Source organism: Mobula birostris, chromosome 1, assembly GCF_030028105.1.
Source record: "Mobula birostris isolate sMobBir1 chromosome 1, sMobBir1.hap1, whole genome shotgun sequence".
NCBI lineage: Eukaryota > Metazoa > Chordata > Chondrichthyes > Myliobatiformes > Myliobatidae > Mobula > Mobula birostris.
The window spans coordinates 175,963,292-175,976,433 of NC_092370.1; the positions used below are offsets into that span (position 1 = coordinate 175,963,292).

Sequence of the window (13,142 nt, forward strand, 5' to 3'; positions counted from 1 at the left end):
ATTTGATTTGGGAAATTTGTATGTTGACGAAAATCACCCATGATTACCTCTAGAGGCATGTGTCTGTAATTTTCTATTTAATTCTGACCCCTGCATCACCACTACTGTTTTGGAGCTGATTCTAAACCCTCACCAATGTTTTCTATTCCTTGGTTTGTGTTGGCTCCAGCCAAACATTGTGATATTCCAAGCCAGTTTCTTCCTTGCCATTGAATTATTCTATTTTGGATATAAACATCTATCCACATTGTCAACAATTGTTTTGTGTTTGTTTTACAATCCTTTTTGAGGTATACCATTTACTACGGAAGCAATTCAAGATGATACACCGCTATCACTATCTTTTCAAGGGCAATTAGGATAAGCAATAAATGTTGGGTCTGCCAATGACACTCACATTTGGAAAATAATAACATAAGATGGCAGCAAATTGTTCACAATGTGTCCTGCACACTGCCCGCAGCAAAATAAATTTGAGGATACCCCTTACTTTGTTTTGCTGTTGAATGTGGTAGTGAAGTGTTGTTAGCACACTTCCTCATAGTGCCATTTAACAATAATTGTATCAAGAATAGTACTGCTACCGAATCTGAGTAAGTGTGCTATGAAATACAGCTTCCCTCCATCAAAACAGAGAACTATCTATTTGTTTTCTGGGTTAAATGTTTTTGTATGTATTCATAATACTGGTTTCTCTTTGCATGTTGTAACGTCATATTTCAGTTGATACTTATTAATATTAAATACTGCAGATGGAAGTGTTGTAAATTTGACAGCAACAAATGAACAGGGACTGAAAGCTCAAGTTCCCAGATGTAATCTTCTGCTACCCACGATGCTGGCTCCACCAGAGTCCCTTCTCATTTCTTGTATCCTGAGAGGAAACTTTGCTCAAGCACATCAGGTAAATTAGAATTCAATTTCCAGAATTTAAAAAAAATGACCATTTCTCATGTGTGACTTTTAGTTTGCAAAAAGAATACAAAGATGAATGTTAAAAATAGTTATTTACTTAAGTCCTATTTAATCTTTTGAAATAAGATGTTACATAAATGGTACTCGAGGTAACCAACCTAATGCCCTTTCATAATCATTGATGTGATTCTCCTCTCTCTTTCTCCGTCTTCCATTCAATGTGCCCATCCTCAAGCTGTCCTTATCTTGTCAATTCTGGAACTACATTCGTGAGATATTAAAAATGTGGTTTTTAATCTAACGTCATTTATATTTTAAATAAAACCAGATAGTGACCATCAGCAGATCAGGCAGAGGTGATGTAGCTTTACCAGCTGACAAAGGTGAGGGAGCATCAGTGGAGGGAGGAGCAGAGACAGTATGCTGTGTCGATTTCCCTTCATCAGAACTGAACGTTCCATTTCCCATCAAGTAGCTGACTCGCATGGACAAGGTTAACAGTTAGTTTATTGATTGGTACTTTAGTTAAGCTCATTTTAAATTAATGATAAGATGAAGTGATTGGACCAGCGTGCTACAGATGGGAGGTGGGAAAATGAAGTACAATGTCGAAAAGGTGCATGATCTTCTTTCTTAGGATATTGCCATTTAATAAGTTAATGACTGATCCCATTGTAATTTTAACGTCACATTCCCTTCCACCTGTGTAACCTTTTATCAATCACTTTCCCATCACTTATCAAATATCATTCTATCTCTGCCTCAAACATATTCAAACACATAAGCTTCAGAGAGGGAGAGAGAGAGAGAGAGATAATTTCTTTTCATCTGTCTTGAATGTTGTTGTTCCTCTCTGCGCATTGTGGTGCATTAGGTGGCAACCGTGACATTTCTTTAGCATTTGATTTTTGTGAGGCCGAGTTGAATGGAAAGTGTGCAGGGAACTGGCAGGATTTGAACCCGGGACCACTCGCCTCGAAGTCCGGTGCGGGTGCCACTATACCACCGGCCGGCTAGTGTCTTGAATGGGTGTCCCTTTAGTTTTTAAAAATGTGACTCCAGGTCTAGATCCTCCCAAAAGAGGAAACATTCTCTCCATAAGCCCACTGTCAAGATTCCCAAGAGCCTGCGTGTTCAGTCATGTTGCTTCTTGCTCTGCTGAACATAGCCTGGCCTGTCCGGAGAGTGGTGAGTGCGTGGGATGGGCTGCTGGTGACTGTGGTGGAGGCGGATACAATAGGGTCTTTTAAGAGACTCCTGGATAGGAACATGGAGCTTAGAAAAATAGAGGGCTATGGGTAACCCTAGGTAATTTCTAGAGTAAGGACATGTTCAGCACAGCTTTGTGAGTCAAAGGGCCTGTATTGAGTTGTAGGCTTTCTGTGTTCTATGTTCTATCCAACCTTTTCTATATAGGGCAATTAGCCCATTCCAGGTATTCTCTGACCACCTTAGAGACCAGCGCTGTGCACAGTACTGCAAATGGGGTCTTACCAATAACCTATTTAGCTGAAGTATAACCTTGCTACTTCATTGTTTAATTCTGCTAGCAATAAGTAATACTATTGTGTTAGCTTTTTGTATACTTTTATATGCATTTGCCCTTGGTGAATCATACACTTAAGACCCAGAGGTTTCTCTGCATCGGAACGATCTGCCGCTGCTTGCCATTTAACTCATGCACTTTTTTCATGTTGCACTCCATTGACTCGATCTTTGCCTACATACTTGGCCTGTCCATGTCCCTCTGTGTCCTTTTAAAAATGTACTTTCCTCATGTCATCAGCAAACACGGCCAGCATTCTTCTGGTGCCTTCATCCAAATCATTTGTATGAACTTGTGAACTCAGCAGCAATCCCTGTAACACATCATTCATTCCTTCTTGCCAACCTGTAAAATAACCCATGTGATGACTTGTTGGGAACTACTGCCAGGGCTTGTACACAAATAATGGGGACCTAAATTAATGCTGATGGAATTACTCATTCATGCCTTCCTGACTACAAACCATGAATTAATTAAAAAAAACTCATATGGCTTGAATAAGGAATTATTTTTAGTTCAGGAAACAAAATAATGTGAATAAGGTGGTGAAGGATGGTTTAACTGTGTAGGGTGATATTCAGAAGAACAGGATCAATGTAAAAGTAGTAGCTATTATCTATCACTTATCTTCAATTTGGTAACTAAAATTTTAATTTAGTGGTACTGTGGAACTATTAATATTGTGATAACTCTGGTACCTTCCTGGATTGGTTGTTTTGAAGTCAAAAGTATTCCAATTGAGCACTCTTCATGTCCAGAGTAAAAGACCATTTTTAGAGGTGATTTAGACTTTACATGCATTAACCTGGGCAAAAGGAAGAATAGGTCTCTCCACCTTCTGATCTGTGGACAAAGAAATATTTCTCTTTTATAAGCAAGGGCTTTGTTTTACTTAGAAATCCAAAAAGTACCATTATGGAGGAAAAACGGCCTTGGTTATTTGTAACTTGGTTTGGCCCATGTGCAACTAGTTTTCATACATGTGCTGGAAACTCTTAACTGTCCTTGAGCTGACCCAGAAAACTGCATTAATAAATCATGTCATGCTTCTCTTTTCTTTTCTCTATCTTCCCTCCCTCCCTCTTTAATAGACTCCTTTATTCTTACCTGTCCATCATCTCTCACTGTAACCCCTGTGATTCTGTTCCTAGTGCTATACTGTTCAAAAAGATTTGTATTTTTAAAGAGAATTGAGTTTTTTAACAGTTTTACATCATATTTGAAGGCATAGTGTAATGAGTTGCATACTTAAATTAAGGTTTATTCTTTCTGTTGTATGTAAATTCATGCTGAGTTTTCAGCACTGATTATGAATGCTGTTTTTGCTTTGGTTTTGCTGAGCCAGGCCAGCCAACTATTCTTACCTTCTGAAGTACCTTTTGCCTAAAGCTTAACTGGTTTGGGTCTGGAAGGCTGAGTTTTTTTGTTGAAGCCTTCAACAGTACTGGGGTCTCATATAAAAATAACAAGAACACATGGGTTGGAGTGGGGAGATGGGGGTGCAGCCATAAAACAATTGAGAAACCTTTTACTGGTAGCAAAGCTATACTTATTAACCAACGTTATTTCAAATGTAGATTTTTTTTTAAGAAATTCAATTTCCATTCATCTAAAATCTCTATTGAAATGACTGGGCCCATGAATCGAATGCCATGTCTAATTTGACTTAGAATTTGTAAACAGCTTTGAAATCTCGACAAGTTTATGGTCCAGCATTGCAGTAAGTATAGAATCCATTAGTAATTGTGCTGACAGTCGAAAAGTTTGACTCTTCTGTGTTTGGATGTCCAAGCACCAAAGTCCCATTCTTGCTGTTGGCCTTGCTTCAAGGCCGCCACCATTGTCCCCGTGCTGAAGAAGTCTTCAGTGTACTGCCTCAACGACTGTCGTCCTGTTGCAGTCACATCCATCATCATGTGGTGTTTCGAGATGCTCGTCATGAGGCACATCAAGACCCTGCTGCCCCGCTCACTGGACCCCCTGCAGTTCGTGTACAGTCCCAACCGTTCAACAGACGACGCCGTTGCCATCACCCTCCACCTGGCCCTAACCCACCTGGACAAAAAAGATACGTACGTTCAAATGCAGTTCATAGACTTCAATTCAGCATTCAACACAATCATTTCTCAGAAACTGATTGGAAAGCTGAGCCTACTGGTCCTGAACACCTCCCTCTGCAACTGGATCCTAGACTTCCTGACTGGGAGACCTCAGTCAGTCCGGATTGGAGGCAGCATCTCCAACACCATCACACTGAGCACGGGTGCACCCCAGGGCTGTGTGCTCAGTCCACTGCTGTTCACTCTGCTGACCCACAACTGTGCTGCAACACACAGCTCGAACCACATCATCAAGTTCGCCAATGACACGACCGTGGTGGGTCTCATCAGCAAGAACGATGAGTCAGCATACAGAGAGGAGGTGCAGCGGCTAACGGACTGGTGCAGAGCCAACAACCTGTCTCTGAATATGAACAAAACAAAAGAGTTGGTTCTTGACTTCAGGAGGACACGGAGCGATCACTCTCCGCTGAACATCGACGACTCCTCCGTAGAGATCGTTAAGAGCACCAAATTTCTTGGTGTTCACCTGGCGGAGAATCTCACCTGGTCCCTCAACACTATCGCCATAGCAAAGAAAGCCCAGCAGCGTCTGTACTTTCTGCGAAGGCTGAGAAAAGTCCATCTCCCACCCCCCATCCTCACCACATTCTACAGAGGTTGTATTGAGAGCATCCTGAGCAGCTGCATGACTGCCTGGTTCGGAAATTGCACCATCTCGGATCGCAAGACCCTGCAGCGGATAGTGAGGTCAGCTGAGAAGATCATCGAGGTCTCTCTTCCCGCCAACAGACATTTACACTGCACGCTGCATCTGCAAAGCAAACGGCATTATGAAGGATCCCACGCACCCCTCATACAAACTCTTCTCCGTCCTGCCGTCTGGCAAAAGGTACTAAAGCATTAGGGCTCTCACGACCAGACAATGTAACAGTTTCTTCCCCCAAGCTACCAGACTCCTCAATACCCAGAGTCTGGGCTGACACCAACCTACTGCCCTCTACTGTGCCTATTGTCTTGTTTATTATTTATTGTCATGCCTGCACTGTTTTGTGCAATTTTTGTAGTCCTGGGTAGGTCTGCAGTCTAGTGTAGTTTTTGTGTTGTTTTACGTAGTTCAGTGTAGTTTTTGTATTGTTTCATGTAGCACCATGGTCCTGAAAAATGTTGTCTCAGTTTTACTGTGTACTGTACCAGCAGTTATAATCGAAATGACAATAAAAAGTGACTTGGCTTGACTTGAAATGCTGGTATTTACCAGCAAGGTTCAACCAAATATCACACGAGGCAACTCACCATTTGCTGGAATATCTCGTGACGAAGCTACTTTGTTTTCTTCTCAGGTAGCTTTGATGTTTGAAATGCAGTCGTCGTACTGTTATGGTGAACTGATCTTTATGGAACGATACCAGGAGGTAACCAAGGAACTTGCTGAGGTAGAACAGAAAATGGAGAACCAAGGCATGGACAATGCTAATCGTAAACTAAGTGTCGGGCGGTTCACGCTTCAAGCAATTGGTGATGCTGCAGCAGCAGGTAACTATCAGATTCCTTCATAGTTCAGCAAATGATTGTGGACATCTGAGTTGTTAACACCTGAATGTTGAAAGCATCTAAACAAAGAAAGTAAAACGTTATCGTTTGGAAATAATATTGATAGCTTTTGTGTTCAAAGCACAATCTTCAAAATGTCACTTTTCTTTTTGGAAAAGATACTCTTTCACCATATGTTATATTGTTAGTTTATAGGTAATATGGTGGATGATCTTCACTGTAGTATCTTTTCCTTATCTAGGTATGGTGTTTTATTCTATTTCTGATGTTATTGAGAAGCTGATTAATACATCTGAAGTTGCCAACTTAGCATTGCTGGAGAGCTTCTGGAAAAGTAAGGTCCAAATTGAACCAACCAATCCACTCCATGATATCCTGGAGGACCTCAGTGCTCCGGCAATGGCCATCTTTGATCTTGCTTGTACCCACTGCCAATTGTGGAAAACCTGTAAACAGCTGCTGGAGACAGCAGAAAGGAGACTGATGGCAGTCTTTGAGGCAAAAGGTAAGAGAAATGTTTTTTCCTTTTACTGAAGCAACAGAATATGAACAAATCAAGATGCTTGAAGTTTGAACCAGACTTAATGTTGCTTTGAATTTGTGATTAAGCTTGGTGCCAATGTAAGTCTGCTATTGATTGGGAACAGAAACTTGCTTATTTTGATCGCTTTTTCCAGTGTGCATCAAACTTTGCATATTAATATTGAACCTTCCATGCATTAGTTCAGAGTAAATTCAAAGTGCCAGAACTCAAAATAGACCAAGCATCACCTCAGAGGGAATCTGCAATTTAATTGATAGTCTGCAGGACTTTGGAGCACACTAATTCGAACATGCTCACAAATGTAAGGTGAACTTAGTTTGGCCTCACTCACCATAGTTTGCTATTCATTTTTTAAACTTGTGTTTTCATAGATTATTGTTTCAATTTTCAGTCATCAAGCTTCTAAACTAATCAACATAATACATTGTGTGTCCCGTAGGTAGAAAACCTGACTCTACTGGCCGTCGACCTGATGGAATCCAAGGTTTTCCTTCTGTCCTCCAACAAATGAGCAAAATTTTGAACTTTTCTCATAGTTCACATGGATCAACAAAACTTAGTAATTTGTTTTATGAATTCTTTTATGTGTGTAGGAATAGGCCATGGTTTACTTTTGTCACTGTTTCCAATATTAACTATTTTCAAGTATTATTCAGATTGCTTTGGTTAAATTTTACCATATACAGTGGTATGCAAAAGTTTGAGCAGCCCTGGTCAAAATTTCTGTTACTGTGAATAGTTAAGTGAGTAGTAGATGAACTGATCTCCAAAAGTCATAAAGTTAAAGATGAAACATTCTTTTCAACATTTTAAGCAAGATTAGTGTATTATTTTCGTTTTGTACAATTTTAGAGTGAAAAAAAGGAAAGGAGCACCATGCAAAAGTTTGGGCACCCCAAGAGATTTGAGCTCTCAGATAACTTTTCCCAAGGTCTCAGACCTTAATTAGTTTATTAGAGCTATGGCTTGTTCACAGTCATCATTAGGAAAGGCCAGGTGATGCAAATTTAAAAGCTTTATAAATACCCTGACTCCTCAAACCTTGTCCCAACAATCAGCAGCTGCCTAGCACTCTGAAAATTAAAATAAATGATGCCCACAAAGCAGGAGAAGGCTATAAAAAGATAGCAAAGCGTTTTCAGGTAGCCGTTTCCTCAGTTCGTAATGTAATTAAGAAATGACAGTTAACAGGAACGGTGGAGGTCAAGTTGAGGTCTGGAAGACCAAGAAAACTTTCCGAGAGAGCTGCTCATAGGATTGCTAGAGAGGCAAATCAAAACCCCATTTGACAGCAAAAGACCTTCCGGAAGATTTAGCAGAATCTGGAGTGGTGGTGCACTGTTCTACTGTACAGCGACACCTGCACAAATATGACCTTCATGGAAGAGTCATCAGAAGAAAACCTTTCATGCGTCCTCACCACAAAATTCAGCGTCAGAAGTTTGCAAAGGAACATCTAAACAAGCCTGATGCATTTTGGAAGCAAGTCCTGTGGACTGATGAAGTTAATATAGAACTTTTTGGCCGCAATGAGCAAAGGTATGTTTGGAGAAAAAAGGGTGCAGAATTTGATGAAAAGAACCCCTCTCCAACTGTTAAGCATGGGGGTGGATCGATCATGCTTTGGGCTTGTGTTGCAGCCAGTGGCACGGGGAAGAATGAATTCAATTAAGTACCAGCAAATTCTGGAAGCAAACATCACACCGTCTGTAAAAAAGCTGAAGCTGAAAAGAGGATGGCTTCTACAACAGGAAAATGATCCTAAACACACCTCAAAATCCTCAAGAGGCGCAAGCTGAAGGATTTGCCATGGCCCTCACAGTCCCCTGACCTAAACATCATCAAAAATCTGTGGATAGACCTCAAAAGAGCAATGCATGCAAGACAGCCCAAGAATCTCAAAAAACTAGAAGCCTTTTGCAAGGAAGAATGGGCGAAAATCCCCCAGACAAGAATTGAAAGACCCTTAGTTGGCTACGGAAAGCGCTTACAAGCTGTGATACTTGCCAAAGAGGGTGTTACTAAGTACTGACCATGCAGGGTGCCCAAACTTCTGCTTCAGGCCCTTTTCCTTTTTTGTTATTTTGAAAGTGTAGAAGATGGAAATAAAAAAGTAATCTTGCTTAAAATATTAAAGACGTGTCATCTTTAACTTTATGCCTTTTTGGAAATCAGGTCATCTTGTACTCGCTTAGCTATTCACAGTAACAGAAATTTTGACCAGGGGTGCCCAAACATTTGCATGCCACTGTAATTCAGTTGTTTTTCTCCATTTATAAGAACACCTTTTCAGTATAAAATTCACTATTCACCTTAACCCAATAATCTTATTTATTTTTGCCAGCTTTATCCATGAGCAGTAAGATTAGCTGTTTGTTAGCATATTACCTAAAGAACACAGCTCTTGGTTTAATTCCATCTGCCTTAACAGTAAAGTGTTTTCTGGAGGTTTATAATCTGATAGCAACAGTTTTTTGGAAAACATGAAAAGCACATAGAGGTGAATAAATAGATTAGTAGGTGCTTAACCTACTTCCAAAAATAGGAGGGAAATAGATGTTGGAGAAAATTGGACGGGCACAGTAGCTTTCAATATTAATTATGACACAAAATAATTTCACCTTGTGCAACAACCAATTTGCTGGAGGAACTCAGCAGGTCGAGTAGCATTCATTTTGTGGTTTGCTCAGAACTTTTCCATCTGACATGAAAGGAGGCTTTTTTTGGTCAATCAAGTCCGCTAGCTCACAGAGCAATCCCATTTCTCTGCTAATTTTTCTTGCATTTTCCTGGATTCTGTCTTTAGAGACAAGCTTACACTGGCCAACTAACCTACAGAAAGCATATCTTTAGGATGTGGGAGGAACACTAGACACCCTGGGGGAACCCACCCTGTCACTAGGAGAGCACGATACTCCAGACAATGTCAGAGGTCAGGATTGAACACTCATCACTGAATCCATGAGCAAGCAGCTTCATTAAATATATTGGGAATGAACCAGTGGTGGGTGGAAGTTGTATGTGAAGAATGTTTTAAAGTAGTTCATTATTCTCATTTTTTTTTTGCCAGAGTCTTCTGAGGACAGAGTTACCAGGCACCTTAGTTGCAGTTTGACAGAGCTTCTTTTAGCTTGTTACCCTGAACTTTCTGAGGGCTGTGTCACCACACAACTCAACCTATCAGAGTGCTTGGAGCAGGTTACACAGAATCTTCAAGCAGCAATAAAGTCCACTGGTTAGTAGAAATAGATTCTATTGTGTGGTTTCTGAAACTCAGAATTGTCTCGCAGTATTCTTAGTGTGTATACCATCAAGGATTGTGGAACTGATCATATTGTTCAACCTGCCACAGATCAAATCATTAGAAGCTGAATATGTTTTTGATTAACATTATATTGTCTGTGTTTTGATAAATTTGTATAAATTCATTGCAACCAAATGGTAACTGTCAATGCTTCTATCCAGTTTTAATTGAATCAGAGTATACTGCATAATCTGGGTAATATTCACAATCTGATAAGATCACTGTATTTGTGAGCACCAGTCAGGTTCACTATTTCCATCAATAACTCCTCAGGTTCATCTTAAGCACAAGGAACCTGACCACTAATGAATGTTTGGCTGTCAGTGTTTTTGATCTGAATCACAATTAGGCAACATAATATCAGTTAAACCCTATTATAACTGGATTGGTTTGGCACACTTTAATTTCTCCGAAACTTGCAGGAAGTGAACAAAAGAGGCTGATGGTCAATACAGATTATATTTTCCCTCATCAAATTGCTATGCATTAACAAATTGCCGCTGCTGATTATGGTGCTTATATCTTTGTAGAATTATGCTCAACTTGGAATCGGCTTCAGAAATTCATTTCTTTACTTTTTTGAAACCGTTTTTGACACTGAATTGCTTGTTCAGCTAGTAGGGGAAAAGCTAAAACATATGTATAAAGATCGATAAATCCCCGGGACCTGATCCGGTGTGTCCTAGGATGATATAGGAAGTAAGGGAAGGGATTGTTGAGGCTCTGGCAGAGCTTTTTGTACTTTTGTCAGCCACGGGTCAGTTAACAAAAGACTGAAGTTGTTCAGAAGGCTAATGTGCCTTTACTCAAGAAGGGAAGCATAGATAAGCCAGGGAACTACATGCTGGTGGGAATGTGTTTGGAAGAGGTTCTGACAGACAGGATTTACTTGCATTTGGAAAGGCAAAGACTGATTAGGGCTAGTTGGCATGGTTTTGTGTGGGAAATTATGTCTCACAAATTTGAGTTTTTTGAAGAGGATTGATGAAGGCAGGGTAGTAAATGTTGTCTACTTGGGCCTTAATAAGGCCCTGTGTGATAGGCTAATCTGGAAGGTTGGAACACATAGGATTCAGGGTGAACTGGCCATATGGATACATAATTGTCTTGGTTGTACGAGGCAGAGGGTTGTTTTTAAGCTTGGAGGTTTGTCATCAGTGGTATGCCGCAGGATTCTGTGGAATATATCACGAATTGGATGAGAATGTAGTGACCTGATAAGTTAGCTTGCAGGTAACATCAATATTGGTGATATAATGGATAGTGAAGAAAGTTGTCCAAGGTTACAACTGGATGTTGATCAACTAGGAAAATGGTCAAAGGAATGGCAGATGAAATTTGCAAAACGATATATTTTGGGAAGTTAAAGCAGGGTAGGACATACTTGGTGAATGTCAAGGCCTTGTAGTGTCGTTGAACACTCAGGATGCTGAGAGGAGACATGTTAGAGGTCTAAAATTATGGGATGTCTAGATAGGCGGAGTCAATTTCCATGGTAGGGTTGTCTAGAGCTAAAGGGCCCAGTTTAAGTTGAGAGAGAAGAGCTTCAAAGGGGATTTGAAGAATAAAGTTTCTCACAGAGAATTAGTATCTGGCAGGAGCACGAGGGATTTAGCAGATATTGGAAATACAGAGTAACACATAAAAAATGCTGGAGGAACTCAGCAGGTCAAGCAGCATCTATGGAAAGGAATAAAGAGATGACGTTTCGGGCTGAGGACCCTTCATCAGGACTGGAAAGAAAGGGGAATGAGCTACCAGATGAGGTAGTGGAGACAGGAGCAATAAAGAGGCCTCTGGGCTGATACTTAATTGAGAAAGGCACACGGTATGGAATTACTGCAGACATAATATAGACATAATGGTTGGTGGAGATGAAGTGGGCTAAACAGCCTGTTTCTATGCTGTACAAATGTAGAGCTCTGACTTTCCTCCCTTTTATCATCCTGCATGGAAATACAACATTTTACAGTTTCTATTATCCCTCATCTCAAGTATGGTGCTGCTTGAGCCTCATTGCGAAGCACATATACTTTGCAAAATCAAGAAGCTGAGAAAACTAATGCAACTCCTTTTTAAAATTAAAATAGCTTTCAGGAGACCTGTTTATGAGTGTATTTATTGTAACTACTTGCTCTTCATTAACTGCTAAGTCTAGTTCTAAACACGAGATTCTGCAGCTGCCGGAAATCCAGAGCAACATGTATAAAGTGCAGGAGGAACTCAGCAGTTCAGGCAGCATCTACGGAGGAGAATAGATGGTCAATGTTTCGGGCCAAGGCCCTTCATCAGGACGGGAAAGGAAGGAGTAAGGGACAGGAATAGGAAGGTGGGGGAGGGGAAGGAGCACAAGCTGGTAGGTGAAAGGTGAAATCAATCAACTCCCAGCTTCTTACTTCACTCCCCCCCTCTCTTCTACACATCCACCTTTCTCCTCACCTGGTTTCACCTATCTACCAGCTTGTACTTCCACCTCTCCCCCTGCCTTCTTATCCAGGCCTTGTCTTCCCTTCCTTTCCAATCCACCTGAAGGGTCTGGGGCTGAAATGTTGACTGTTTATGTCCCTCCATTGACGCTGAGTTTCTCTGGGTGTTTGTGTGTGTTGCTCAAGGTCAACAGTCAATACACATTCCCAGTTCTGTTTTCTGCCCATTACTTTTGCATAATTTATTATGTTTGCATTTTTTAAGGGAAAAAAGTGTTTCCTTGTAGGAATAGGATACTAGTCATAAAGGTTCTGACATGTTCTGCCAATAATGCTGAATCACACGTGCTGTGCTTAATGCTTTTATGAATGAAACACAAATGATTTTCCTGTTTTTTAGAGGCAAAAATTAACATACTCAGCTGTCTAGAGCAAGCAAGTTCTCAACCTCAGGATTCAGAAGCAGATACAATTCAATCCAATGTGAAGGAGTTACTGAAGAATCTGGATGGCCAGATACAACCTGTGCTAGATAATCAAACCAGACCAGACTACGTGAAAACCCTTTTTGACTACATCAACACGCTTGCAGCAGTGTATGTTCAAAGTATGAACCGAGATTCTGGTAAGACTTATAAACATTTTAATCATATCTTGAAGTATTTAAAATTACACTGATTTTGTTCTGATTTTTTTTTTAAGTGAGGCCATTTTAACAAAAGAAGTCAAAGTTTAAAATTGACAATGGATGCAAAAGGGGTGAAGAAGATAAGTGGTGGGGGAAGCTACAGTG

General features: G+C 40.5%; 1 protein-coding gene across 3 annotated transcripts in view; it reads left to right on the forward strand.

Annotated features, from left to right (window-relative positions):
• zfyve26 (zinc finger, FYVE domain containing 26) overlaps positions 1 to 13,142 on the forward strand; it is a 119,272-nt gene that overhangs the window by 45,507 nt on the left and 60,623 nt on the right. For all 3 annotated transcript variants that reach the window (XM_072266562.1, XM_072266570.1, XM_072266580.1), the window contains exons 14-19: positions 753 to 904; positions 5,865 to 6,057; positions 6,317 to 6,580; positions 7,059 to 7,178; positions 9,690 to 9,854; positions 12,750 to 12,974. In XM_072266562.1, the coding sequence (XP_072122663.1) occupies positions 753 to 904; positions 5,865 to 6,057; positions 6,317 to 6,580; positions 7,059 to 7,178; positions 9,690 to 9,854; positions 12,750 to 12,974 (1,119 nt within the window). The remainder of the gene's footprint in view (positions 1 to 752; positions 905 to 5,864; positions 6,058 to 6,316; positions 6,581 to 7,058; positions 7,179 to 9,689; positions 9,855 to 12,749; positions 12,975 to 13,142) is intronic.